This window comes from Canis lupus, chromosome 14 (assembly GCF_011100685.1).
Source record: "Canis lupus familiaris isolate Mischka breed German Shepherd chromosome 14, alternate assembly UU_Cfam_GSD_1.0, whole genome shotgun sequence".
NCBI classification, from domain to species: Eukaryota; Metazoa; Chordata; class Mammalia; order Carnivora; family Canidae; genus Canis; species Canis lupus.
In genome coordinates this window covers 32063924-32087632 of record NC_049235.1, presented here as the reverse complement: position 1 = coordinate 32087632, position 23709 = coordinate 32063924, and the positions used below count along the sequence as shown (strand labels likewise).

Genomic DNA, 23709 nt, shown 5'->3' with positions numbered 1-23709 from the left:
TTGAATCTTATTCCATCAGCTCACCATCATCTTTTCACAACTTGCTGTTGGCACAGAAGTCAGCTCCTGGGGATGTAACTGGTGACTTTGATGAGCTCGTTTTCATTCATGTGCAGAAGTAATATTCAGCTATTCAAGTGTTAAGAACTGGGACCACTGGAGCAGACCACAAGTCAAAAAGAAAGAGGAAAAGGAAAAAGATGTGTAAAATTATAGCTGAAAGATTAAGAGAGGGTTTTGTGAAAATGGCAAGTTGGAATGGAGAGAGGGCAGCAGTGGAGGCAGGGAAATGCAAGGTGCTAGAGGAAGCAACAGGGAATAAAATGCAAGAGGAGAGATGACGGAACGATATGGAGAGATTGGGAGCTTAGTGTGGAAAATGATACCATCTTCCTCCGAGCCTTGAGAGAAGGAAGAAATGGCACAAATAGAGTCAAGGCCATTCTTTAGTATCAGGACACTTGAGAAATCGTCACATTATTGCTATATAATTACGTATCAATAAGATGACCATTTTTTAGGTTATTATTGTGTATCTCACACTGTGCTACTTTAATTTCCATGGCAATCATTCTGGTTGGTGTTATCACCATTTTACAGGGGAGTAAACTGAGGCTGAGACAGAGTAAATAACTTGTTCAAGGTAAGGAGATAGCCCGAGCCCACACATCTGTCAGTCATCCCAATGTATCATTTTGCCAGTTAGGAAAATCTTTGAAGATCTGTTAAGAGCATGAAGTTCTTCCCTCTGATAAAAAAAAAAAAGCACAAAGGCACATATACATCACATTTTACATGCGATTGCAGGAATTTCATGACCCACTGAAACTCATCTATGGACCCCCGTGGATGTGTTGACACCACATTATGAACAGTGAGCCAATTTTCAACAAAATAACCTTTAACTGTGTGTTCACTTTCCAAGTCATCACAATGTGATGCTATTCGAATGACATTTCTGTGGCTCCAGACATTTCTGGATTCCAGCTTTGCAACGTCCTCAGAACCCATTTATCGGCCACAAAAGAAAAGCAGTCCCAGTTACTTTTGTTTTCTCCAAACAGTATTTGTTGTCTTGCCTTGTTCATTATCTTTGGTTTCAAATGACTTTTGGCTATTTTCAAAATTGCAAACCATTCTCAAAGGATTCCATTCCATTAAAGAAATCCAAAAAATATGCAGCAGGCTCAGAAAGGAACTCTAAAGGGGCACTTTGGAAAGGAGTCTATCTGAGGTCAAACCTTGAGATAAGGAACTGTTCTCAAATACAACCATATGATAGCAACACGGGCTGTCTGTGGTCATTCTCTTAATTACAGTGTTCATAGCTCATGTATAAGGTAAGATACACCTTTTATAAATATCACTTTGAAAATATACTATATCTGATTATTATAAGTTATCTAGTAAAATTTACTGCTTCAAGAATTTTTTTTTTATTATTGGAAATAGAACTTTGTCCTTGTGTAGGTAAAATTTAATGTCACTTTGCAAATTGAATCCTTCAGTGAAACTGTGTAGAAATAGTCAATGTCACTTGGCCTGTTTGTGTCTATAATCTAGTTAATATTCAATGCTTCTGGGAAGTTACTGAATAACTATACCTATAATAATGTTTTTTAAAAATTGTTGTCATTTCTTGTGGCAATTTTGTGACACCCTCTTTTCTTCTAAAACCTGATTGAAATGTATCTATTTTAAAAATTCATTTTGTTTTGGGAGTATGGTGTTACTCCTTGGATCATTGAAAATAGTTCTAGAACTGTTCATTTAGACTCACTTTGGATGTCTAAGTTATCAATAGCATTAACTAGAAAATTGCTTCTTTCTGACCGCATATCCCTGTGGTGCTTAAAAAAGCCAGGTACCCTCTATTTTGTACATAAATGTCAATATGGAGGAGGGTATGGTTAAAATATCCACAATCTCGTCTTGTGCCCCATCCCACTTAAATGGTGACTGGCTCTGCCGATGTGTGTTTATACCAACTTGATGGGCTTCCCTTCTGGACTGGACTTGAGGGCTGCAGAGATGAGTAGATTTCTCATGTTGCAGCAGACAAATAGGGCACTGATTCTTACTTTTTTTTCATGCCCCCATACACCCATTCACAAGTTCTTATGGGGAACGTAACTTCATCAGTAACTAATTGTGGAGTTATTGATAATACTCCATGTGAACCATAGGGTTGTTTCAAGGCCAGATGCTTGTTCTTACAGTATCACTTTCCTTTTCATGGATAGAGTCATACTAGTGCACTGTGATACTATTGTCAACTACCATTGGCTTAAGAGATAAGTGGATGATGTCTTTCATATTTCCTTAGTACACTTAGTGTCGATTCTTGCTACTCAGGGTATGATCCAGGGACCAGCAACATCAGCATGACCTAGAGCTTTGTTGGAAATGCACAATGTCAGGCCCCACCCCAGACATATTGAATCAGTATTTATATTTTAACTAGATAACTAGGTGATTTGTGTGTATGTCAGATGTTGAGTAACACTGATTTAGATGGTTCTATATAAAGTCCTTCCTATACAGAGAAGTTGCAGAAAATGCTGAATTGCTGTATTTTGGGTGATGGATATTGGAAAAAAAAATCACAGCAGACTGAATAAACACAACATTTCCCTCTTTGGCAAGCATTGGGTATAAATATGTAAAATGGCTAAATTCTGGTATTTGACTCATTCAATTTAGCCTTTAGAATTGGTTATTTTCCCATTTCCATTGCTTTTTATGTTGAATTTGGGCTCTCTTCCGGCTCAAGTGGTGAAACTAACTAAGGCTCATCATCCACATCAACATTTTTAATTTGCTCCTCATGGAAACAAGATTTGGTGGTTTCATCTTATATGAAACCACAATTTTTATGAAGTAATCTAGTTTCAGCCCAAATCAAAGGCAAGGATTAAAGATATGACCAACTGACAAAAAAATATATGGTTAGCTCCAGATGCAATTGCAAATGCAAAGTGCTGTGTCTAAAAAAAACATTCCAAAACTGCAGAACCCTGAAGGTCTAGGTGGAGTTCCAGATAGCACTCTATTATGTCCTAGGCCATTGTTTGATAGAATGTGGAAGTGAACCCCCCCATCTCTCTTACTGTGCTGGTGGGAGAATAAATTGGTATAAGTCTTGTAGAATAAAATTTTGGTAAACATGCATCAAAAAGCCTTAAAAAATGAATATTCTGTGATCTAGCAATTCCAGTGCTAAAATTTACTTAAAAATAATCATATGTATAGATTAGTAAGTGCAGTGGTATGTTGATTCTATGAAAATCTGACTACAGTATCTATAGGAAACAAAAAGAATGCTTCTGTTTGCCTGCCATTGGCACTCGTCCTTCTGCTCTCTGTAAACCCTACCCCCACTCCCAAGCCTTCCTCAAAGTAATTGAAGGTCTTTCAGTAAGTCATTTCATCCTACCTGGGGCTCATTTTACTCATTTGGACAAGAAGTTTGGGATAAAGGCAGTGTTTCTGTCTACATAGTATCTATGTAGACAATCTGGGTGAGAATCATTTCACCTGCTTGTATGAACTGCAGGTTCCTGGGCCTGAGTCATCACAACACCCCATGAAGGAAGGATTGTTTTATTTTTATTGAGAGGAAACTGAGGCTCAGACATTCATTGTATATTTGGAAAGAGGTAGTGCTGTGATTTGAATCCACTTCTACTGATTTAATTCCACTGCTTATTCTGTCACTCTAGGTGCTAAGAAAACAAGCAAATGGATAGGTGCTGTGTCTGCCTTTATGAGCTCACATCCTAGCAGGGAGGATTTTGAGGACTATTGTCATAAACCCCACGTTGCTTCCTAAAATGACTTTTTTTGGTGAAAATGCTTTTATAAATCTTTAGTTTACTACCATGGAAATAGGTTTAGTTTTAGGGTTTTTTCCCCTTCCTTTTTTTTTTTTTTTTGAATTTTAGAAAGAGATTCTGTTCTCCAATATTTAGTATTCAATAGCTAATGAAAATACTACATCTCACTTTTAAGTTACAGACCTTTCTTTACTAGGAATGCATATTTCTCTGCTTGGAAAGATGGTGCTGCTATGAACAAGAACAAGTCTGACTCTTATTCTGTAGGTCATGTCTGCTCTCATCAGATCTGTAAGCCTTGCCTTTATTCCAGGAGACCTGTGGTTTTATGCCTAGTAGTTTCATCTCTAGTAGTTGTGGGTTTGGTATCGCCTTCAACTGTGCTGTTCTGTGTTCTACCTCCATTATACTTCCTGAGTATCTTTTCAACTGTTAGGAAAGAATAAATCTCCTTTAAAGCATTTATTAAAAAATTTTTATCCATCGAGCACCTCTTATGTGCCTGGCTAGCCCTGGGCAAAGCCATGGGGCCAACCCAGTGAACAAATCACCCAAGGACTGGTATCCTCATGGATTAAGAGCACTTTTTCAGCAGGCTACTTTAAAACTCTTTCCCCCTCATTTTGTTAAATGTTTAACTTCACTCTAAGATTTAGTTGATTATGAAAAAAATTAATTAAAGTTTTGTAATATAATCTAACTCATTTGAACTATTATAGTGTGCAACATTCTGTACAATTTAAAGCATTACTTCCAAAGAGGAAGACATGTATTAACTCCCTATGTTAAAACTGTGAATTAACTTTTTTTTTTTTTTTTTGTAAACAGACTCAAAGAATCCAGTTGCTTTGAAAATCCTGCCATGCTATTTAATGCTCTTTCAGTATATTTGATCTTCAGTTTTATGGGCTGCTTTGGTTAGTGATGGTAATAGCAGGGAATTATTGTACCCTTCAAGGGGATGAAAGGAAGAATGGAAATGATTAAAAGTAAGTTAGCTTTTCCATGCACAGGAGGTAGGAATAGTGAAGAAGCAACAATACATGCTTAAAATGATTAAGTAATTTACTAGGGCATTTTGAAGCCTCATTAAAAATTAACAAATTGATCTTAATGCATTGCATCTCATTCTTTTGGCAGGTTGCCCAGTGCCTTGAGGCTTTGGCTAATGGGCCCAGACGATAATCTCTACCAAATGGCAGTAACCTAACATTGGAAAAATCCTCTCTCCTTTCTGTTAATTCTACTGATGTAAAGACAGAAAAAGGTGGGCTCTTAGGGCGATTTTCACAAATTTTTAACTTTAATTTTTGATTGCACAGAGAAGAAATCTACCAAGTTTTGCTACCATATCTGGGATTTGTTGGCTCATGATGAGATTATAAATGCTTTTGCTGAACATGTAAATTAGATCAGAATAAAAAGTCTAGATAGTTTTGAGCTGCTTAAATTCACCATAATGGCATGGGAAGTGCAAGACAGGTGAGGCAGCGTGGCCATGTTGTGACCCCATAGCAGGTTTAAGGGTTTAAGTCAGAGCTCTGGCCTTGTCCTATTCATTCCCGCTCAGGGACCAGCATCCTCTGGGTGTTTGTTGCACTCATATCAGCAAATCAAGGAGCTTATTGTGAATATCTGTTCTCTGATCAGTAGTTTATCTGCATAGGACACCAAGCTTCTCTTTTTTTTTTTTTGCACCCATCATTACTTTTTCTGAAAATCTATGCTACCAAGAGTAATTGAATTAGAAAGATCCCTAAAAGAGTCTGATTTAAATCCATGCCTTTTAAGCTTGTTTTTTTTTTTTTTTTTTTTATCCCTGTTTTAGGCTATGGCTTGCCTAAAGACCTTGAACTAGAGCATGGAAGAGAGTTATACCATGTCTCCTCCATTTGCTCATTAGTTTCTCTCCCCTAAACCTTGATCAAATTCTTCCACCTTATTAATTTATTCAACCTGTGTATGCACACATACACACATTCAGTGTATCCTCTACTATTTCTAGTTATTCATTTATAAGTGGAGGGATAATTTAGTGATACTTATTTTATCTTATTATCTTTTTATCATAATAAATATACTCCTTAATCCTCATCACCTATTTAATCTGCCCCCTCTCCCACCTCCCCTCTGGTAATTATTAGTTTATTTTCTAGAGTTAAGAGTGTGGGTCTTGGTTTGCCTCTCCCTCTCTCTCTCTCTCTCCCTCTCTTCCTATTTTTTCCTTTGCTCATTTGTTTTGTTTCTTAAATTCCATATATGAGTGAGATCATTGTTTTTCTCTGAGTGACTTATTTTACTTAGCATTATACTTTCTAGCTCCATACATGTCATTGCAAATGGCAAGATTTCATTCTTTTTATGGCTGAATAATATTCCATTGTTTATACTATATCTTCTTTATCTATTCATCTATTGATCGGCACCTGGACTGGCTTTTGGCTACAATAAACATAGGGGTACAAGTATCCCTTTGAATTACTGTTATTATATTTTTATAAACTTATTTTATTATTTTTAAAAGATTTTATTTATGAGAGAGAGAGAGAGAGAGATTGAGAAAGAGAGAGAGAGAGAATGAGCAGGGGGGGAAGGTAGAGGGAAAGGGACAAGCAGACTCCCCACTCAGCAGGAAGCCCAATACAGGCCTGGTTCCTAGAACCCTGAGATCATGACCTAAGCAGAAAGCAAAAAATTAATCAACTAAGCTAATCAGGCATCCCAGTATTTTTGCATTTTTTTTTTAGTAAATATCCAGTAGTGCAACTACTGGGTCACAGGGTAGTTCTATTTTCAATTTTTTTTTTAGGAACCTCCATACTGTTTTCCAGAGTGGCTACATCAGTTTACATTCCCACCAGCAGCGCAAAAAGGTTCCTTTTTCTCCACATCCTTGCCCATACTTGTTGTTTCTTGTGTTGTTGATTTTAGCCATTCTGACAGGCGTGAAGTGATATCTCATTGTGGTTTTGATTTGCATTTCCCTAATAATGAGTGATGTTGAGCATCTTTTCATGTATCTGTTGGCCATTTGGAGGTCTTCTTTGGAGAAATGCCTATTCATGTCTTCTGCCCATTTTTAAATTGGATTATTTGGAGTTTTGGGGAGGGTATTGAATTGTATCAGTTCTTTGTGTATTTTGGGTACTAACCTTTTATCAGATATGTCACTTGTAGTAAATTCTCCCATTCTGAAAGTTGCCTTTTAGTTTTGTTTATGTTTCCTTTGCTGTGCAGAAACTTTATTTTGATGTAATTCCAATAGTTTATTTTTGATTTCCCTTACCTCAGGAGTCATTGAAAAAAAAGTTGCTATGGCTGATGTCGAAGATGCCAGTCTCTTAGGATTTTTATAGTTTCAGGTCTCACATTTAGGTCTTTCATCCATTTTGAGTTTATTTTTTTGTGTGGTGAAAGAAAGGGGTCCAGTTTCATTCTTTTGCATGTAGCTGTCTAGTTTTCTCAATACTATTTGTTGAGGAGACTTTTTCCCTATTGTATATTTCTAGTTACTTATTTTTATGTGGGTGGATAATTGGGGATACTTTTGAAGCAACCTTATGGATATGTCTTTGAAGCATTAAAAAAAAATTCCCCAATACTCCTAGTCAACTCATCCATACCTTATATATTAGCAGTACTTTTTCTAGTAGCATGCACTTTTGAGTATTTTGAAAGCTACCATTTTAGTTTTTTTTAAAGATTTTATTTATTCATGAGACACACACACACACACACACACATACACACACATACACACACAGAGGTAGAGACACAGGCAGAGGGAGAAGCAGGCTCCATTCTGGAAGCCCAATGTGGGACTTGATCCTTGGGTCTCCAGGATCAGGCCCTGGGCTGAAGGTGGTGCTAAACCACTGAGCCACCCGGGCTGCACCTGGGCTGCCCGCATTTTAGTTTTCATAGCACTATTACACAACTGTCTTTTCCCACTCATATTTCATGGGTTTACATAAAATTTAATTGATCATACTTGATTAAAATAACCAGTGTGATTAGAATTTACAGTTCTGAGAACATAAACAAGTGACAAGACAGGTTAGGAGAAGTGTGCCCGGGTAGCAGAGGTGGGTGTAGTAGCTCTAAGTGCTCAGTATCCATGTGTGGGTTAATCTGGTGATATGATTAAGAGGAGATGCAGTAAGAGAGTTATAGTAACTGACATTTATGGAGGGTTTGTTCTGGGCCACACCCTGAATTAATCACTTAACATACAGTCTCTCATTTCATTTTAACTGCGACTATGAAGGTTAGGTATTATTATCCCCATTAATACAATGGGGAAAAATACCTCCTCTAACTACCTGGTCCAAAGTCACCATGCCAGCAAGTAGCAGAGCAGAAAAAAACTAGATCTGGCTGTCTCCAGAAACTTTCTTTTTAACCATCACTCTGTATTGTAATAATGCATGTTGACTACAACTCAAGGAAATTCACGCCTATAGAAGAGACCGATGCAGATATCACCAATGAGATCTCTACCTCAGTGAAGAACTATCACTTTTCCCTACTTGGTGTCAGTTTGTTACTATCCTGGTTACAGGAGTTCAGGAGAGAAATTTTGTTGAAGGAGCCTGGGAGACCGCAGGCAAGGCCTCTTAGGTTCTGCATAAAGGAGGCAAATAAACAAAATGTCTCCTCCTGCTCCAAGTTACTGATTAGAAAGTTTACAATTTCTGGAGTGAATGATGTCAGGTTTAATATATATGCAGGACTTACAAAAATTCTGCCAGCTGGCAAATTTCGAAGCTGGGAACATGGAGACTTGATAACAGACATTTGTTTTCTTGTGGTTTTTTTGTCCTGTTGCTCCACCTTGTTCAGTTTAAGTCTTTCAGTCTTGATAAAAGCTTTGATCTTTGATTAGAGAGAATAGTTAGGCTAATTAGGCAATGTTTGTGGGTTTTATTGGCGATCTAGGCAGTGATATGTATATGGCTAAACTGTTGGGTTAACCTGATTTCCCATATATTTTTTTTTCCACTTGTCCTACCTTCAGGAATTAAAGCGTACTTTAAAACTGAGTTTAAACTGAAAAATTGACCTTGACTTCATGACGCAAGTCTTAGAATTAAGCCAGCCATTTGTTTTGGGAGGCTGCTAGAGCTGGCTTGCTTGATCCTCATTCTGTTTAACGAAATCAAGGTAATCCTGGTTTAAAAGATTTTTGGAATCTCCTTTACCAGAATGGGATGCTCTTGCTCTTTCCTTAAAATATTTTGGCATTCCATTCCATAGAACACCTTTATCATCAACATATTTATTTTATACTTTTTGCATATTTTCATGCATGAAGAAATGACTTCTCTCCTTCTTGCCTCTGAGTGGTAACATAGATCAGCTAGTTTAGCCAGAAAGCCTCTCCCTCCTATAGTGCTGTGCTGGTGAAGGCTTAATAATAGGCTCTCCATGGAAAAAAAAAGCCAATGCCCTGACACGGATTGGTAGCATTTGATGATTTCCATAGTGTAAATACTCTCCTCATGGCCTATGTGAAGCTACCACCCTGACACCACTGAATGTGGGGTTGGGAAGAGATGTGTACAATCAGCTCTCGAGAGCTGGTCTGAGCCAGCTTCACCCCTTCTGTCCTTGAATAAAATAGTACAGTTGTGTGGGCTCACTTCTGACAATATCGGCCAGTGGGAAGGCAATGAAAAGCTTCCTCTTGCAGTACTTCCTTGCTGAGTTTTCCAGTTATTGCTCTATCAACTCTTTTACTTATGAGTTCGAATGCCCTTGAAAGAGAAGGATTTTGTTTTAGGGCTTACTTGTGCCTGAATGAATGTGCTTATATACACATATAAATTTATGGTAGAATATTTATATTTACATATGTAAATTGATTTTTCTTTTCTGTTTGTCTTAGGCTCTGGCTTTTGGTGTGAGCCTACCATGTATTCCTACTGTTTTCAAGGGTCTCTAGCCTTGTCTGTCCAACTGGCTCTCCTCAGCTTCCTGAGTAGTGAACTTGGTAATAAAATCAACTGAAGCATAAGTCAATCAGTTTCAACTTTCTTTCCCACTCTGTCCTCACAGATTTCCCTGTGCAAACTGTTCCTGTTGGTGAGGACAGGCTGCAGTGTCTGTGATTTTTTTTGCAGAAGGGGCAAAACTATGCTAATGTGATACCAGCCCACAATTTTATGCAAGGCCTTCCAACCATTTGAACAGGATTCCAGGTGCAAGTAAGGTGATTCAAATGATCTTTTAATGACATAATGAAATAGGGTTAACTTTCTGATGCAGTATCTTCTGTTTTTCCTGTCATGTCCTGAAGCTCCCTGTATTAAGTTGTTTAACATCAGCAGGATGAAATCTAGAAGAATACTACCACCCGCTGGTCTTTCCTTTTCAGGACAGGATTTTCAAATTTCAGGTAGGTTTGCTCTTCTTGGATAAGCCTTTCATCCTTTTATATTTGGTACAGAGAAGACCACCGCCAAAATGATGCTGGCGGCTCACACTTTGATAATCCTGTCTGCCTCAAATGCCTAGAAATGATAGACGAGATATGGTAAGAGAAGAGAACAGAAAATAAGTGAGAAAAGACATGCCTGGCTCAAAAAACAAAATAAATATTTTGGGGGAACTCAAAATGTTCCAGAAATGCCCGAGAGTGAGCAAAGTGGATGCTGTTCTCTTTGAAGTTTTTCTTGAATGTTCCCTTCTCAACAAGCCTTTTCTGGACACTGAGCTAAAGCAACTTCGCTTTCCTCCCACCCGACAAGCACCACTCTTCTCCCTTGCTTCATTTTCATCCTTGCCATTTGCTTTCTGTTTTCTTTTTTTATTATTTATCTATTTAATATTTTATTTAAATTCAATTTGCCAATATGCCACTTGCCTTCTAACCAACTAAATATTTTACGAACTTATCATACTGTCAGCGTCAGGAGGGCAGGGCTTTTGTCTCTCAAATATTTGTGAGTGAGTAAATGAACAATAACACATGCAAAGTAGCATCTAGCAAAGTACTAGTATGTAGTAAATATTCAATAAATATTCTTGTTGTTATCATTATTATTACGATTATTATTACCAGAAGAGTCTTGATGCTGGCATGGTCTGATGTTTCCTACCTCATTTCTCTCTCTGTATCTGCCTCCCATCCCTCTGCTGCCTTTGCCTCTGTATTTACTGCTCTTTCTTCCTCCAATGTTCTTTCTTTTTCTACCTCTGTTCAGTATTGGATCTAGTGCCTTGAGCCTGTGGAGAATAGCAGAGGCCACGGCAGACAGCCCAGTTTCTCTGTTTGGGCTGCATGCAAGTGTCTGGTGGCTGGTAGGAGAGAGGGCTGGTGGGGGAACAAGAAAGCTCATGGCATGGATAGAGGAGTAAAGCCTCTTTTTATCCCTCCCCATGCCCACAGGGTTTGATGTAGTGAAAATTGTTGAGGAATTTCATTTAGCAAGAGTTCTTTCAGCAACAGGCACCCCTGTGCTAATGGGTACTGGCCACCCACTAGTTGTGAGGAACCATTGCATTATAGATCCGGACTAGCCTTGGAACGTGCTCTGGTCTGTTTGCGCTGCTGCAGCCTTGTGGGACTAAACCGGGCTCTGGGGCTGGACAGGCTACTGTTTAACCAGCTCTGTGACTTTTTGAAGGTCACTTAAACTTTCTGAGCCTCATGTTCTTCAATTATAAAATAGGAATTATGCTTGCTTTGCAGGTTGTTAGGACATTGGGAATTTGGTCAGTTAAAAGCTTTTTTTTATTTTTATTTTTATTTTTATTAAGCCTCTACTATGTGCCAGACCTGTGTTAGACAATGGAAATTCAATAGTGAGCAAGAGAAATACTCTCTTTGCCCTCATGGGATTTCTAATCTGACTGGGAAAACAGATATTAAATAGTGGATGGCACAGAGGAGGGCCTCAAAAAATGATAGTTACCTTATGACTCATTTAAAAATGAGGGCATTGCAGTACCAAGAGGTTAAGCAACATGCTCCAAATAGCACTGTTACTGCTGGCAGAGTCAGAACTTTATGGCAAAGCCTACCATGAAAAGTCAAGTATCTGTCACAGAGGCTGGTGGTGGTGCTCAGAACCCTAGTGATGTCATTGGACCTTTTGATTCATTCTGAGGTAGCATTTCCTGACTGAAGTAGCTGGGTCCTTCCAGCATTGCCGGGTATTCCCAGGTTAGACTTCCTTTAGGTCAACTGGAAGAATTTAAAAGCTACATATAGTTCATTTTATGTGAAATTTGTTATGCTTTTATAGGTTCTTGGAAAATCTGCACAAATGTCAGTAACAGAAGTCAAGGGCTTATGTTTAAGTGAGCATCGATCTGCATCGACCACAGAACTGGTACTGACGAGAAGGTCCATTTTGTAATTCAGTGACTCTCACTAAAGGACTCACAGGAGAAATTTGAGAATTTAGAGCCAACAACAATTTTGCTTCCTCTTTTCCAACAATGAGAGCTATGTGAATAATCATGTTTGTCTTTTTGCACAGCCTGCCAAAAGTCTTGGACTCAAAATTCATGTCCAGTCACAGGGAATGCATAAACCCTTGAAGTTGGCAAATATTTTCCTTCTTGTCTGCTTGGTTCTGATATATCTTTCATTTCTATTCTTTTTGTTTTTTTTTTCATTCTATGTCCTGTAACTTGAGCTCATATGCCAAAATAAAGTGTTTAAAACTGCTTTCTTTTGTAGGGCAGAAATTGCCAGTATGGGACAAAAAATAGAAGCATTGAGGGTGGTAGTCAATGGACAACTGTGTTGGACAACAGTGTTGTCATAAACCTCTTCTACCAGGTATCGATAGACTGTTTTGCTGCTGATGGAGTGAAGTTCAAGGACCTATGATCTCTTGGTTGACCTGGATCTGATCTCAAAATGAATGCCTTCCAGTACTTTCCTTCTGTCTTTGTGTACATTTGCCGGCATATCAGATGAGGCATAACAGTTAAAAGCTTTTTCGGCCCCATATTTCCCGTTTATCAAGCTTTGTCAGGTCAGTTTAGTCTTGGCTTCCAGTATGCTTGCTGGGATTACGATTTTGTTCTCAGTGACCAGAGCTACCTTTACCTCTATTTTCTTTACCTTTGTGTACTAAGTTCATGTCAGTTTTCTGTAGCAAGGCATATTTTCTGCAGAATCGGCTCTTCCCTGCTGTTCTTATTGCTGTTGAGAAGAACAAATAAAACATTTGGACTCAGCTTTCAAATAGGAATAGATTTCTATCAAGTAAAGCTCTAAAAACAGCATAAAACTACCTAGACTCTCCCACCTCTCCAGCCTGGGGACAAAAATGAGGTCACAATAAAAATCACAGAGCAGCCAATTTCTGGCCCAGCACAATTAGGGATAGTGCTGTAAGCCAGGGCTTTTCCTAGTTGCAGGGGTTGCTGGCTTGCCCACAATCTGCTCACCAAAGCCCACAGATGATCTGTCTGTTTTTGCTTCGGGGGTCCTGCTGATCTCACTGCTGCTTCCTTTTCTCTATTTCTCCAGTGATCCTCCCCTGACTCGTATTCTTGGGAGCCCTTTTGAGGACAGTTTTTCTGGCACTCTGTCTGCCTGGCCACAGGACTGGCATTGTGGTTGTAGCCACTCCTCTGCTCCTGTTCCATGATCTCCACGGGCCCACTGATGAGTGTTATACCCAGTGGCCAGGCATGAAGCAGAAGAATATTTATCCTCAATTGACTGCAGCCCCTCTAGCATGACTACCCTTTCACTTGATCTGCTCATAGATTAATGGGGCAAGTGTAGTGACTGTTACATGCCCAAATCTGTTCTTTTACTCTTCCATATACTATGACTGCCTACTTAGAGACTACTTTTTCTTTGTCTACCCTGTAGCTAGCTAAGGCCATGGAACTAAGCTCTCACCAATGGAATGTAAGAGCTCCAGTATTTGGTTACTTACCTGAAAGGAAAGTGTCTACCTTGAGCATTAGCTTTCCTCCTTTCCTCTAGGGAATGTTATCCACAGTTATGAGAACTCTAGTGCAATACTACTCAAAGTGTAGTAGGCACCTGGAGAGTCCTGAGGCCCTTGTAGGAAGTCTGGGAAGTCAAAACTATTTTCATAATATTAGAGTGCTGTCTCTTTTATTGTTTTGCATTTGCATTCATGGTGGAAATGTACTGGCATGTGAAACCACTGGTATCCTAGCATGAATCAAGGCACTGAGGCCAACTGTACCAAGAATCATCACATTCTTCACAGACTTGCAGTTGCAACAAACAAAACCAAAAAAAAAAAAAAAAAATGGCAGTTTCAGTTAAGAATGTCCTTGAAGAAGCATTACAAATAATCACTTTAATCATCCCTCTTGAGTACATGTCTTTTTAATATTCTTTGTAACAAAATAGGAAGTATGCATAAATACTTCTCATGCATATGAAAATATGTCATCTCAAGGGAAAGCACTTGTGTGGATTGAGTTTCAAGTTGAACTAAACACCATTTTTACTTGAAATAATGATTGACAAACTTTGTCTATCCAGGCATTTGGCATATATTTCCTTGAAAATCATCTTGTCACTTCAAGGAATAAAAAAACAGACAGTATTTATTACCAATTACAAAGTTTGAGTTTTCAAGCGATAATTTGAATTTGGGAAAATAGATATCTGCTGCCATGAACTTAAGAGTGTCTCAATTTTTAAAAACTTTTCTGATGAGATCAGTGGTGATATCAGTGAACATGATTTTCTAATATTGTGTAATAAAATATGTCAGCATTTGGAAGTTCTTTATAACTCATGAACCAATAATTTCTAAAGGGCCAATGTATGATGTTACAAAATCATGCATGGGTAAAAGACCCACGGGATATGTTAAACAAGAAATCTTGCTTGTTTGATAAATTTAGGTAAATGTATTCAGTCATATAATTACCACAACACTAGTGGATTTGATTTTACGTAACCGAGTATGAAAAGTTTACAGATGTTTCAGATGTTGTATTGCAACTTTAGAAGCTACTACTTGAGTTTTGGTGTAGTATCAAAGAACAATATTCACAGTGATCTGAAAAGGCTATTAAAATACTCTCTTTCTCATCTATATAGTTGTTTGAAGCTAGATTCTCTTCATGTACTTGAACTGAAACAACCTCTCGCACTAGATTGAATATAGAGTATCATCATCATCATCATCATCCTCATCATCATCATCCTATCTCCTTATAAAGCGAGTCATTGAAGAGACTTTCAAACATATCAAATAATGCTGCTTTTTTACTACTTTTTTGAAGATGGTGATTTTTTTTAATTAGAAAAATTATTTATTTCTGCTCCTTTCGTACATCTTATTGTGCAGAAACAGTCTCACACATATCTGAATAATGTACTGTCACACTGTTTAAAGGCAAAGCACCATAGGTAAAGCTGATCAGAGTTCTCAGCTTATGGGATCTTGCTTCCTGATTTTACATTAATTTTTGAAAGTCAGAAATGTCATCTCCACAAAATGTTAAGGGGCTGTAAGAAATAATCACTTTATTCAATATTATAGTTGTGGAAATGGGAGTATATTTTCTTTAAGAAATGAAAAACTAAGAAGAAAATGCCACTAAACATCATTGGTGTGTCAGTACAGGCCAGCAGGAGAAATACTGTGAGAAGTTTGTCTCTTTGATACCAAGAAGACATTCTAGTTCAAGCTTTAATATGATTCCTATTTCTCACGAGATGCTTCTTTTCTGCTGCTTCACTCTTTTTCCATATTTCACATCAGAGGATTGGTACAGCCTTTAAAACTTCATTAACAGGAGCAAATCCAATATCCACGGATTTCTTGTCAAAAGGCATTTTTTAAAACCATCAGGTAGCCCAGCAGTTTCATTCTCATGAATACTCTAGCCATGAAAAAACTCAATAGGACACAGACGAATCCAATGAATAGAAGGAGAAATCTATTGAGTTTTGGAATGTTTGGTGCATTCAATCCGTCCAGGATTATGAAACCTAAACCTCTCATTGTAAACAGGAAGCTGGATGCAAGTCCTTCCATAATATTGTCCATTTACTCTGTAGGCCAAGAAAGCTACTGGTCTCTGATGTCCATGTTCATCAGTCATAGAACCAACACTTGGAGGTTCAACAATAACATCATAAATTATTCCTCCGGTGATGAGGAAATAAGACACCACCACCAGAGCATACACCTTCATGGCCCACGGCATGTGCACGCAGGGCGGCTGCTTCAGCTTCAGGTTGGGGTATTCGAGCCCTAAGAATGGGACGCGGTACAAGGTCTCCATGTTGGTGGTGGCAGGGGTTTCTCTCCCGACCAAGATGGTGATTTTTTAATAACATAAGTTAGTTATGTTAGCACGTAATGAGTTTATTATGGTTTTTAAAAAGAAGTTAATAAATGCCTTAATAATTTTTTTAGTTCTAATTTCAAATACAGTAGTTATTATTTGATATTAATGATATAAACAAATCTATCTGGAGTCTTCAATAATTTTTCAGTGTAAAGGGATTCTGAAACCAAAACATTTGAGAACCCCTGAGCCTCATGATGGACTGAACCTGAAACATTAGAACACAGCTGTCTGCTTCCAGACTGGTATAAGAAAGAAGATATATCTCTATTTTGTTTGAGGCACTTGATATTGGGGATCTTTTATAAAGCACCTTGGCTTATATCCTAAAAGATGTATAGTGATCTAATGGATGTAATTAGAATCATAGTTCCCTTTCAACTGCCAGCCAGTGTCCCCCAAATTGAGCTTGTGTACCTTGACTCTTCCTCAGTAATACCCTGTACAATTCAGCAATGATTTTCTTTCTTAACTTTTTAGACAGAATCAATCTTGGGGTAATTGTTAGTCTGGCCATATCAAGTCAATTGTCCTTCTTTTGAAGGGACCTCAGAATTCTGAAATGATGGATTTTTTAACAAGTCAACTGCCTATAACCACATTCTGTGATCTCTTTAACATAAGGTTTTAATCTGGATTTTGTCTTTGTTCTGTTAATGTCAGTGTGTTTGGTCGAGTTGTTATGGTAATCATATTTTTTTCTGAGACAACAATGAAGGCATGTGGTTTAACAAGTACAGGGTATCATTCAGGACAATGGAAGAATACTTGAATTTGAAATTTTCTGGGAAAATTCATCATTGCTGGTCATCATGTTTATAAGAAAAGTCCCTAGAATTTGGGAATCACATTTCACTGATTTTTCTTAAAACTTCACACAGTGGATAAGATGGATTTACTAAGATGTTTTTTAATGATAGCATTGCTGTCCTATTGCATAAACTCAGGTGTAAATAAACCGCTACAAATCCTGACATCTCAAGAGGGGAGAGATCTTTTCCTACTTTCTCTTTTTTATGAATCACGTTAGATTTTTTAAATTTTTGTTCAAAATATCATGAATGAATGCTCATTTTCTCCAAGATCAAGTCTATTACCCATTCTGAGCATCTAAACTTTTAATAATTTGGCCTCATCCTATACAGCTACTGGAACTCTTAGCAGGACAAACCCTCATAGGAAGAAAGAAGGGAGATGTGTAGATTCCTTGGCCTGATATTAACACAACTCTCTTAACACCCTTAACTCTCTTGCCCCCAGTCATACTCATGTGCACATAAGAAGCCTGAGTCAACTAAACTCTGCCTACTTTCAACCTGATCTAATAGCTTAGCAGTGTTGGAGAAAATCAAGCAACTGTGATGACATTCTTCCTTTAAAATTGTAACCACTTATCTCAAATGGGCAGCCAGCAACCCACTTCTCTAACACCTCCTCTCTCCCACTGAGGTGACATTGTTTCTCTTTTAACTTCTTCAGGTGATGATGACCTTGTTTCATAATTTATTTTAAAAAGGAGAGATAAAACTGACGTGTGTCTGCTCACACATATTTTACCTTCCCTCCTTTTATGATGGGAGAATTGTCCTCAGTTCCTGTCTAAGGACAACACTCCCTACTCCTGGTCCTATTGTTTGTACTCCTATACCATCCCTGAGAAATTGGAGAAAGCATGTCTGTGCTCTCCAGGAGACAGTATTTATCACACATACTCCCATTCATTGTGCCACAGATACATTGGCTTTCTGTCTTTTGACATTTCTGTCTCAAGTCTCTTATATATGTCCTTTTCTCTATTAGGGATAGTATTCTTTTAGATTTCAGCCCAGATATTATCTGTTACCTCCTCAGAGAAGCCTTCCTTGATCATAGTACCTGAAATAGGCTTCTGTATCAATTTGCTAGGACTGCCATAATGAAGAGCCACAGACTGAGTAGCTTAAAGAACAGAAGTTTAGGGCAGCCCAGGTGGCTCAGTGGTTTAGCACCACCTTTGGTCTAGGGTGTGATCCTGGAGATCCGAGATCAAGTCCCATGTTGGGCTCCCTGCATGGTGACTGCTTCTCTGTCTGCCTGTGTCTCTGCCTCTCATTCTCTCTGTGTCTCTCATGAATAAATAAATAATATCTTTAAAAAAAAAAGAACAGAAATTTATTTTCTCACAGTCCTAGAGGCTAGAAGTCTGAGATCAAGGTATTGGTAGGGTTGGTTTCCTCTGAAGCTTCCCTCTTTGGGTCTTAAATGGGTGACTTCTTCCTTGGGCTATACATGGTCTTCTCTCTGTGTGTCTGTGTCCAGATTTCCTCTTCTTATAAAGATACCAATCATATTGGGTTAGGACACACCATAGGGATCTCATTTTAACTATCTCTTTAAATATCCTATCTCCAAATCTTATCATATTCTGTCAAACTAGGGGCTAAGACTTCAATATTAAGTTCTTGGGGGACAAAATTCAACTCATAACAGCTTTCCCTGGTAACTATCCCATTGTGGCATTTTTTCCATAGCATTTATCACTATCTGAATTTATGTTATTCCTCCATTTGTTTATATGTTTATCTCACCACTAGAATAGAAGCTCTCTGGAGGACCTTCATCCATCAATCTCCTCATGCCTAGAGCAGTGTCTAGCACAAAATAGAAGCTCAGTGAGTGTTCATGCAGTAACAGAACAGACAGAAAGGAGAGGGGAAGAACTATAGATGCTTTGTTTCAACGTGGTGAGGTTTTTGTACTCACTTCTGCACTATTGTTTTTAGTTCTCAAATATTCACTCTGTTAATATGAGTTATATGGCCTTCGAAAAAATGACTTATCTTTTCTAGGTCTCAGAATCCCCATCTGATAAGTGGGGTACATAAAGGTTTATTGTGAAGATAAAACTATTGTTTAATAAATATTAGTTGCCATTATAGGCAGTTCTTAGTTTAAATCATCCTCACTGTAAGGAAGAATAAACCTATTTTCCTAGTAGTAGCGTAAGAGGTGAGGGATAGGGCTGATTTATACTTAAAGAATTGATAATCCTTCTCTCTAGTCTTTGTTATTAACAGCAATAGTCCTTTAACTTTTGGAGCAGAGAAGTTATATTTTATTTTCCAAAAGGTTTGAAGTTACCAGGATGTAAATGTGAGGGGAGGTGTGGATAGAGAAAAATCTCTGAGAAAGCTGGAGTGAGTGTAGGGGTGATAATTCTGATGTTGTCCCTGAGAGTGATATTGCCCCAAAGAGATCCTTGAAAGGACTGTTTTCTTCACCACTGGGAATTCCATCAAACTATGGAAAGGAGGCTAACTAAAAGAAAATAGGCCTAAGATTATTCCTATTTTAGAATAAACTAAAGCTCAGTGAGCTGACTTGAATGAAAGTCCCACAGATGAACTCTAAGCTAAGTGCTCTTTTGATGACTTTATCTTGCCTTTCCCACACACTTCAGAAATCAATTGAATGGCAAAAGTGCTGAAACCGAAAGAATATTCTAGAAATCCATGTGGAACCTCTCAGAGGTAGATTTAACCTCTAATGTAGGGTGGGGTGACCTTGTAAATAGTTAAGAAATACAATGTTTATATTACATCAAGATTTTCATAGGCCCCACCTACTTTGAGGCCAATTTTACGCTCTAGAGACACACACTATTTCCTGCCAGCTACCCAAACAGCTTTGAAGTGATGGGCATAATGACTCATGGTCATGTAACATTCCTTTTAGACACATATCAGCGTATTTGTTATTACATTACTGCCTGAACACCCACAGAACCTCAGGAGATAAAATAGGATTAATGTTTAAGAATATAGTCCTACGCATTTCTATTTTATTCAAATCAAACTTTTGAAATGATCACTGTTGGGAATTCATTTTTGCTTCAAATAAGGATAAGGTAAAGATGTGTGAACAGACTGGTCCTTGTCTTTGGAGTCAAGCCATATTCTGGAACTGTTTTATTTGGAAACCACACCTAAGTCACAGCAAAGAAATTATCTGGCATGAATCACATGACCCAGCTTGCAAGTGTGAAACTGGAAGGAGTTGGCATTACACAGCAGGACATATAGTGGGTGACCAGGAGGTATCCTATAAAATGTGAGATAATAAACATGTGTTGTTTTAAGCCTCTACATTTCAGGATCGTTTGGTATGCAATATAGTCATTATGTCTCCTACAACCCAAAGTAGTGAGTATTAGTATCGATAATGTTTGAGACAGCGTTCTAAGCACTTCATATATATTCATTCATTTAACAATCACAACAACTAAAGAGGTAAGTGCTATTATTTTCTCAATTTTACACATGAGGGAACTGAGGCAGAAAGATTAAGTAATGGCCAAAGATCACTCAGCTAAGTGAGGGTTAGAGTTAGCGCTTGGTTTAGATGCTCTAAATATTAAATGAATGAATAAATAATGTCTCTATTACTCTGCAAACTAAGAACATTAATATTTTGGGGGCTACTAAAACATTTTCCTTTTTTTAAGATTTTATTTATAAAATAAATATTCATGAGAGACACAGGAAGAGAGAGAGAGAGAGAGAGAGAGAGAGAGAGAGGCAGAGACACAGGAAGAGGGAGAAGCAGGCTCCATGCAGGGAGCACAACATGGGACTTGATCCCAGGTCTCCAGGATCAGGCCCTTGGGCTGAAGGCAGTGCTAAACTGCTGAGCCACCTGGGCTGCCCAAAACATTTTCAGCATGTTAGCAAACTCTATGAAATTAATCAATGGATATGTAATGGACTCTCTCTGTCCATTTGGGTTCTGTGGTTGACATGAAATATGTATCCCTTAATCCACTGTACACTGTAGATATTATAAGTACTTGATACTATTTACTGTCTAGTTAAGGAAATCATGCAGAAGAGTCTGTCACTTGTCATGATTTGTGGTATGAGATTTACAGCCAAGATATGTGAATTTGACCATTTTATTGACCAAAATTACCAGCTTCAGCTGTAAGCAAATAATTCTTCCACCTTGAATAGCCGATGGGCATTTTATAAGATAATTATGATTTCAGTTTCTGTGGGGGCAGGAATCAGAGTATACTTAGATGGGTATTCTACGTAACAAGTTGCAATCAAGGTGTTCCCCAAGGCTTAACTGTGGAAAAATTTGCTTCTAAACCCATACATAGTTATTGGCAGGGGGTTTTTTTCCTCAGTAGCTGTTGGCCAGGGGTTGCCCCCAGTTCCATGCCATTTGGGTCTTTCCAACATGGCAGCTTGCTTCATCAAAGCTTATAACTTGAGAAACCAATATATTAGAATTGGCTAAGAAGACACAAATCAGTCTTTACAACCTAATTATGGAAGTGATATTCCATCATTTTGGCCATATTTGTTGATTAAAGTGAGTCATTAGGTCTATCCCATACTTAAAGGGACAGTATTACACCAAAGTGTAAATACCAGGGGTTAGGGAATCATCTGAGGCCATGTTAGAGCCTACTTACTAGTTAGCTAGGGGTGGAGCAGGGGAATAGATGAAACCTCTCAGAAAAGTGAACAGATGAAGTGGAGGCCCTGAGGTAGGTGAGCACCTGTAGGTGGCCTCTCCATGTAGCATGGTGACTAGTTTCTGAGATAGAGTGCTCCAAGGGAATGTTCCAAGAGAAAAAGGCAGAAGCAGAAGTTGCCAGGGGAAGGTGTCACTCATCTGTTCCACTGTGGTTACGTTGATCAAAGCATTTTATAAGCCCATATCAGAGTTAATAAACTCTCCTTCTGACTGGAGGAGCAGCATGCTTGCATAAGAACTGGCAGATTTAGGCCATCCTTGGAAAATAACAACCACAATCAGTGATTTTAGCAAGAGTAATTTAGATTTGAGTTAAAAACTGTATAAGAAAGTGTGTACATACCTCTTTAAGAAACTTGGGTTAGGACAGGAAGATGAGACTTAAATGGGTAACTGGAAGAAGAGAGGGTGAAGACAGGACTTTAAAATGATGTTTGCATCTTTGAGGGCCTGATCCTGTAGAGAAGAGCTTGAAGATTGTGACAGAGATGGGCTGGTAGATGAACCGGGTTTCTGAGAGAGGGGAGGGGAAAGAATTCAGAATGCAAATTTGGGGAATTGGGCTTTGGCAGGAGAACTTTTTCCACTGAAACAGAAAACCAGGGGGAGAAGGTATGATTGGATGTGACCAACTGTTGAAGGCTGATGCCTCGGCAACACACACGATGCAGAAAAGAAGTGTGGAGGCCAAGTGGGAGAGCCCTGGACACTGCAACAGGGTAGAGAAGCAAGGAAGAGGGGACTAATCCCAGATGAAGATGCAGCTGAATGCCACTCAAGGAAGGATTTTTGGTTTAATTTGTATGTTGCTACCTCAACAGGTTGTTGTATCACAGAGTTTCTTCTCACTGTATCACAGGAGATAGCACAAGGAATGTTTTCTTCAGTTGCACCATCTCTGTCCTATTGGACTTGCTCCTGAAGTTCAACTGAGCTGGATGAGACACGAAAAATCTCTTTCAGAAGCAGGACACTTGTGCTCGTCTCTTCACTATTTGTGCCCTTTTCACTTGTGGAATATCTTACTGGCTTCCAGATCAACACTGTGTCCTCAACTTTGGTTGAAGGCTTATACAAGAATTGTAGCTATGAAAAAATGCTGTACAGTATCTATTAACCATTATGATGTCCCTTATTTCTTATATAAGGCCCTGCAGGATTTACTTGTTCTGAATTTTGCTGTCAGAAGTTTTTGTCTTTCAAAGAAATAACTTATTTAATTTGTTGGATAATCAAACTGTTAAAGCAAACATTGTTTTTTGCCTTTTTTGTGTATGTGTGTATTGGATGTCAGGATCTAAGAATGAAATTTTTAAAAAGGATTTTATTTATTCCTGAGAGAGAGAGAGAGAGAGAGAGAGAGAGGCAGAGACACAGGCAGAGGGAGAAGCAGGCTCCATGCAGGGAGGCTGACGTGAGACTTGATTCCGGGTCTCCAGGATCACGCCCTGGGCTGAAGGCCGCGCTAAACCACTGAGCCACTGGGGCTGCCCTAAGAATGAAATTTTGTACTGCACCACAGTATATATGAATGGTCATGGATAGAGTTTAAGTCATAAATTCTGAAGTTATATTTCTCTAAGTTATAGTTTTCTCATCACTAAAATGAGGTAGTTTTGGAGCCTAGCTCATAGGATTATTTTGAGGATTAAATGAATTAATACTTATGAAAGACAGTCTAGTGCTTGTCAAATGATTACTAGCTCTTTTGGTGTTAATTGTATCCTTCAGTTTACAGTAGCTGATTTGCAAATGTAGAACTTACCAGTTTTCTGGGCTCACATTTCTATAGTAAGCCAACATTTATCTAACATAGCCACTTTTTATTTCCATTTCTTTCTTCCAAAATATTTTCCACATTTTTTTTTAGATCACCCTATTTACTTCTGCAGAAACTAGAGTAAATGGTTTCTTTTTTTTAAATTTTTTTTAAAATTTTTATTTATTTATGATAGTCACAGAGAGAGAGAGAGGCAGAGACACAGGCAGAGGGAGAAGCAGGCTCCATGCACTGGGAGCCCGATGTGGGATT

The 23709-nt window shown here is 38.3% G+C and overlaps 1 protein-coding gene and 3 long non-coding RNA genes across 5 annotated transcripts in view; 2 read left to right on the top strand and 2 right to left on the bottom strand.

Annotated features, from left to right (window-relative positions):
• The first annotated feature begins 4962 nt into the window (after window positions 1-4962).
• LOC111098780 lies at window positions 4963-12748 on the top strand. Its single transcript, XR_005369501.1, has 5 exons — window positions 4963-5103; window positions 8854-8999; window positions 9894-10042; window positions 10135-10233; window positions 12086-12748. It is a non-coding gene; the product is annotated as an uncharacterized LOC111098780 (long non-coding RNA).
• The window catches only part of LOC119867207, a 182952-nt gene continuing 170931 nt past the window's right edge, over window positions 11689-23709 (bottom strand). For both annotated transcript variants that reach the window (XR_005369499.1, XR_005369500.1), the window contains exon 5: window positions 11689-12996. This is a non-coding gene — a long non-coding RNA (uncharacterized LOC119867207). The remainder of the gene's footprint in view (window positions 12997-23709) is intronic.
• On the bottom strand, window positions 15649-16088 carry LOC102153678 (oligosaccharyltransferase complex subunit OSTC-like). The gene has a single exon (XM_038557018.1). The coding sequence runs from the start codon at window positions 16086-16088 to the stop codon at window positions 15741-15743; it is 348 nt and encodes a 115-aa protein (XP_038412946.1). The 3' UTR covers window positions 15649-15740.
• On the top strand, window positions 18343-22797 carry LOC111098779. The gene is made up of 2 exons (XR_005369502.1): window positions 18343-22396; window positions 22499-22797. It is a non-coding gene; the product is annotated as an uncharacterized LOC111098779 (long non-coding RNA).